The 5,487-nt window shown below is 61.1% G+C and overlaps 1 protein-coding gene across 1 annotated transcript in view; it reads left to right on the forward strand.

Moving 5' to 3' along the window:
• The window catches only part of CCDC92B (coiled-coil domain containing 92B), a 27,683-nt gene extending 22,422 nt beyond the window's left edge, over positions 1–5,261 (forward strand). The window contains exon 4 of the mRNA XM_017541618.2: positions 1,154–5,261. Coding sequence (XP_017397107.2) covers positions 1,154–1,743 — 590 coding nt within the window. The 3' untranslated portion in view covers positions 1,744–5,261. The remainder of the gene's footprint in view (positions 1–1,153) is intronic.
• The last annotated feature ends 226 nt before the right edge of the window (positions 5,262–5,487 follow it).

Here is a 5,487-nt window from a genome sequence, read left to right on the forward strand (position 1 = left end):
AGACGGGGTTTCACCATGTTGACCAGGATGGTCTCGATCTCTTGACCTTGTGATCCACCCGCCTCGGCCTCCCAAAGTGCTGGGATTACAGGCTTGAGCCACCGCGCCCGGCCCGCCACTGGGTTTTTACACAAGCTGTTTCCTCTGTCTGGAGCACCCTTCTCTCCTGTCTTTACTACTTAATTCCTGTTTATCTATATATATAACTTAGATCTTAGCTCCAGTCTCTTCTGCTGGGAAGACTTCCCTCTCGAGGTCACATTCTCCAGTTACAGTCACAGCAGACTTTCCACATGTCACAGTTGCAAGCTCACATTTATTTGTGATTATTTACTATGCCTCTCCCACTATGCTGTAAGCTTCACAGAGATCGTTTTATTATGTGCGCTACCTCCAATATCTAACACACTGCATGCGGTCAGGGGTCCATGAACTATCTGTGGAATGCATAAAGGGCCAGGAAGGGGTTTGCACTTAAGCTGAAACCTGAAGAATGAGAGGAGAAGCCAAGCAGAGGATAGGATAGGTGCAAGGGCGGAACGAGGAAGGCCACTGCAGCCCCAGTGGGCAAGGAGAGGGAGCTCGGTAGGACGAGTAACTGGAGGGCGTGGGGAGGAGTGGGGCTTGTTTTGGTTGTTTTTGTTTTTTGAGAGGGAGTCTCGCTTTGTCACCCAGGCTGGAGTGCAATGGCGTGATCTCAGCTCACTGCAACCTCAGCCTCCTAGATGCAAGCGATCCTCCTGCCTCAGCCTCCGAGTAGTTGGGATTACAGGCACCCACCACAATGCCCGGCTAACTTTTGTATTTATAGTAGAAATGGGGTTTCACCATGTTGGCCAGGCTGGTCTCAAACTCCTGATCTCAACTGATCTGACCAATTCAGCTTCCCAAATGCTGGGATTACAGGAGTGAGCCTCCGCGCCTGGCCTCAGTGTTATATTTTTAGTAGAGACGCGGTTGCGCCATGCTGACCAAGCTGGTCTCGAACTCCTGACCTCAAGTGATCTGCCCACCTCGGCCTCCCAAATGCTGGGATACCAGGAGTGAGCCCCCGCGCCGGGCCTGGGCGCTTTGTTGCACGGAGCGCTGAGCCGTGCAGGTTCTGTTCCAATCCCGGCGGCGACTGTAACCTCTGGCCTCTGCCCCGTTCCAGAGGCGGCATCCCGGGAGTTGGAGAGCAAGTGCCGCGCCCTGGAGTCGCAGCTGGAGGCGCGGGCCGCAGCCAACGCGGAGCTGCGGCGGGAGGTGGCGCAGCGCGAGGCGCTGGTGTCCGCGCTGCGCTGCAGCCTCCGCACCGAGGAACGCCGCTTTCTGGAGGAGCTGCGCCGCCGCAGCCACCGCGCCACCGTGCTGGGCACCGAGCTGCAGAAGCACACCGAGGCGGCCGCCTACCTCTCCTGCCAGCTGCACGCGGCGCGCCAGAGATTGCAGGCCCCGCGCCCGGGCCCGGGCGGCGCCGCTGCCGCCGAACCCCGGCCCCGCCGCCGCGCACCGCGGGCCCGCCGCCCGCCCGCCGCCCACGAGGCCGCCGCCAAGGGCCCCGGCCGGGACTGGGCCGCCTGGGACCGCGGGGCCTGTGCCCTGGACGACACCGAACCCATGCCCGACCCCGCGCTCTTCCTCTACGCCCGGAGGCCGCTGCGGCCCACCGGTCGCAGCCCGCGCCAGCCGCCTCCCCAGGAGCCCCCGGACCTAGCCGGCCCGCAGCATCCAGCGCCTTGCGCGCCCGGGGACCCGGAGTAGGCCCGGGGTGACGCGGGGCGCACGGGGAGGGTCGGCCAGGGACGCAGCTCGGGCCGCGCAGACAGGTCCCGGGGGCCGAGGGCGGCCGTCCCTCCTCCAGGAAGCGAGTCGCGACGGCCCCGGCTCCCCCACCCCTCGAACCGCCAGCCTTTTGTACTTCCCGACGTTTCCAAAGCTTCCAGCGCTCTCCTCCCGCGAGATGCCTCCGCGGGGCCGAGCGGCGGCACCTTCTTTCCGGGGAGGCCTAGCTGTCCGGATCCTGACCCGGTCCCGCCCGCCGGCGAGACGGGAGGGGCGGGGGCCACGCCCGACCCCGGGAAAGCCGACAGTCGGTGGTGGGGTGGGAGGGCCGAGCTGGCCTGCGAGAGGCACGCAGAGTGACAGCGGTACCCCCGGCCTCCCCACCCACGCGCCGACGCCCTTCCCGCCCAGCCTCTTTCCTCTCAGGAGAGGCTCGGGCTCGGGGCTGTACTTTTACCCCCACCCCGAACCTGCCGACAGGTCCTTGCAGGCGAGCACGGAACACTTTAGAAGATGCGTCTTCCCAGAGCCCCTGGTGGGGAAGATGCGCATGCTGGAAGTTGAACTTCTGGAAGGTCGCATCCGCGGGCCCTGGGAGAGGATTACAGAAGCGGCCAAGTGGCCGGACTTGGTCTAGAGCTGTCTCCAGCGCAGCTCTTCCCGAGTCCGCCACGCTGGGTACGCGGGGACTGGGAGCTGCGCTGGGGAAGGGAGGTGATGGAAAGGCAAGCTCCGGGCCAGGCTTCCGGAAGGCAGGAACTGTCTTCCCCTCGGGGGTAGCCCCAGGTTTTCCTAGTCCTGTTTATTGGTGCTAATTTTGCTCGGCTTCCTAATCAGCTGGCTGCACCCAGAGGCAAGAAGAAGGAAGGCCTTGGCCGGGCACGGTGGCTCACGCCTGTAATCCCAGCACCTTGGGAGGCTGAGACGGGGGGGATCCCCGGAGGTCACCAGTTCGAGACCAACCTGGCCAACTTGGTGAAACCCCGTCTCTACTAAACATACAAAAAGCCGGGCGTGGTGGTGCGTGCCTGTAATCCCAGCTACTTGGGAAGTCGAGGCAGGAGAATCGCTGGAACCTGGGAGGTGGAGGTTGCAGTGAGCCGAGATCGCGCCATGGCACTACAGCCTGGGCGACAAGAGCAAAACTCCGTCTCAAAAAAAGGAAAAAAGAAGGGCCTGGCTTCTTGGAAGTGGCAGCTACTGATAGAAGTTTGGGTTTGGGTTTGCTGGGGGGCATGGTGGGAGCACAGGTGAGTCCCCAGCCGGGACGCCCTCTGGAGATGCCCCTGAACCTGTCGGAATCTGGCAGTGGTGGGATGCGCAGTTCTCCATGTCGAATGGTGGAAAGGAGAACGCCCCACCTCCTAGCCCTTTCTCCTAAGCTCCCCAGCCACCACCAAAGGCGGGAGGGGCAGTTCAGCGCAGCCTGTTGCCCCCACCCCCAGCCCAGCCTAGAAGGAAGCACACCCCTGGAGCCCCATGCCATCCCTCATGTGTGGGTCCTGCATCAAGTCCTAAGTGCCTGTGAGGTCTTCCAGGGGCTTCGAGGGGAGGACATGGGGCAGGGAGAGGCCTTTACCTCCTTCACAGACACCCCTTTCCTGACAGGTCCTGACCTTGACGCCACACATTCCGTGTTACCCAGGGGTCTGGGAGGTGAGCAGAGTCAAGCTCTAGGGTTACAAGCTCTTCTCCCAACACGGCCCCATGAAGATGGGGGAATCCCCGATCACACCCCCTTTCCTTCCATTTGTTATAGGGAGGAGAAATTGGCAAGAAGTAGGGACCAGTGAGCGAGAGCACACTCAGCCAGTCAGTGTGCAGCCCTCCCAGCTGAGCCCACCCGGGACTGCCCAGACCACTGAGCAATAACCAGGCCTGGTCTGTGGGTCTCCAGCTCCTGGGATCCAGATGGCTGAGGTTGGGGCACCCTTGGGACAGTGCTCTCCAGTTTAACATGGGCCAAGAAAGTGGCCTGGGGTCCTTGCTCTGCCTGCCTCCACCTCTACCCTCCACCAGTCCTGTGGTTGTGCCTGTGCCATCTCTGTCCCCCCTCAAGTATATGTAACTCACTGCACCCCTATTCTTTCTGAACCTGTCTGTGCGTGAGGGCCTCACTCTTCTCTCAGAGGTGCCCAGAGGACCGTGGGAAGGAGGGCAAGAGCCTCTTTCCAGAGGAGCCCACACACCCTCATCTCCCACAACCACACTTTTGGGGTGAACAGGGTGACTTTCTTAGGTCAATTCTTCTGCAGAGATGGTAAAGTACTTTATCTGCCCACCTACCCACTAAAAGCCATAGCTCCCTTTGCCTGGCCTCCCCGCAGCTCTGTAGCAATAGCCCCCTTCCCCCTTCCCTCCTGGGCCTCCAGGGTGTCCAGCTGGGGCCCCACCACACTCTGGCCCCAGGGATCTTCCAGTGGCCTACCTGCCTCTCCCGAAGTGACCCCATCAGTGCCACCCAACTCCCATCCCTCTCCTAGCAACCACAGATAACGATGGTTGTTTGTGGGGGCCTGGAGATCCCCTAGATGAAAAGTTCTGAGTCTGGAACAGCTGACTCACTGACTCTCAGCTGAGGTGCTGGAGGTGCCTGGGGCAAGCTGGGGGAGAACCCATGGCAGATGCAGGGTTCTAGTTTTCACAGAAATTCCCCCCTTGCCCTCCTGAAAATAATGGAAACTTCCCTCCACCCGCCTGCACAGAACCCTCCGTGCAGCAGAATGAGACTAGGAGCTAAAGTCATTGGCCTGCTCTTGGCCCCTGCCCAAAACTCCTCAGCCTCAGGCCCAGGAGAGGCCCCACCCTCCCTGGGTTTGGCTTGAGAGCCCACCCAGCCCTAGGGAAGCCTCCCACCCCCACACCCCGCAGCTGCTGGAATGTCTGGGTGACCAAGAAGGGAAAGGACTATATCTCTCCTCTGCTGCACGAATCCCCACTGGGAGAGAGGGAGTGTTGAAGAGGACACTCAAGGTCCCTAGGTGGAGCTCCTGCCACACCCCAAGTGTGGACAGATCCAGGACGCAGAGCTGCTGGTGGGGACCTCCCCCTGCTCTGGAACTCGGCCAGCGCGCAATGGGCTGTGCTGTCAGAGGCTCTGCACCTCAGCCCAGCCACCGCACCCTGCAGCTTGGGGGACTAGTCTAGGGCCAAAGTGGGGTAGCCCTTCCCCATATAAGCAGCAGGATGGAGTCCTCCCTGGTGGAGAGAGCGGGGAGGCCTAGAGGGAGAGGGGTACTTCTCAGTGCAGGGAGGGAGGTCTCCAAGCACCTTTTCCAGGACACGCCAGCCTTGAATGGGGGACATGCAGGGCTTCAAAACCGCCTGGCAGGCACCCTGTGGTCAGGGTAGAGGGCCCTGCTCCAAATTCTCTGTTGGCTGCGCTTTTGAATCCAGTGCTTTTCAGAGTGTACTCATTCACCCACAGAAGTAGAGTCCTGTGCTTTAGGGTGACTGTCATATGCCTTATTCTTAATAAAATCTCTGAAAAACGTGAATTCAATCTCTTACTTTGGGCACTCTGCCCCACCGCATCTTGGTTCTTCCAGGTGTGGGAGGAGGATGTGGAGGAGCTGGGTGAGTGGTTTGGGGTCAGCCAGTGGGTACAGTGCGACTAGGAGCTGAGACTCGGGTCCTCTCAGTAGATAGGCCTCAGACTGGCCAGGCGCGGTGGCTCACGCCTGTCATCTCAGCACTTTGGGAGGCCAAGGCTGGCAGATCACC

This window comes from Cebus imitator, unplaced genomic scaffold (assembly GCF_001604975.1).
Source record: "Cebus imitator isolate Cc_AM_T3 unplaced genomic scaffold, Cebus_imitator-1.0 Scaffold136, whole genome shotgun sequence".
Taxonomy (NCBI): domain Eukaryota; kingdom Metazoa; phylum Chordata; class Mammalia; order Primates; family Cebidae; genus Cebus; species Cebus imitator.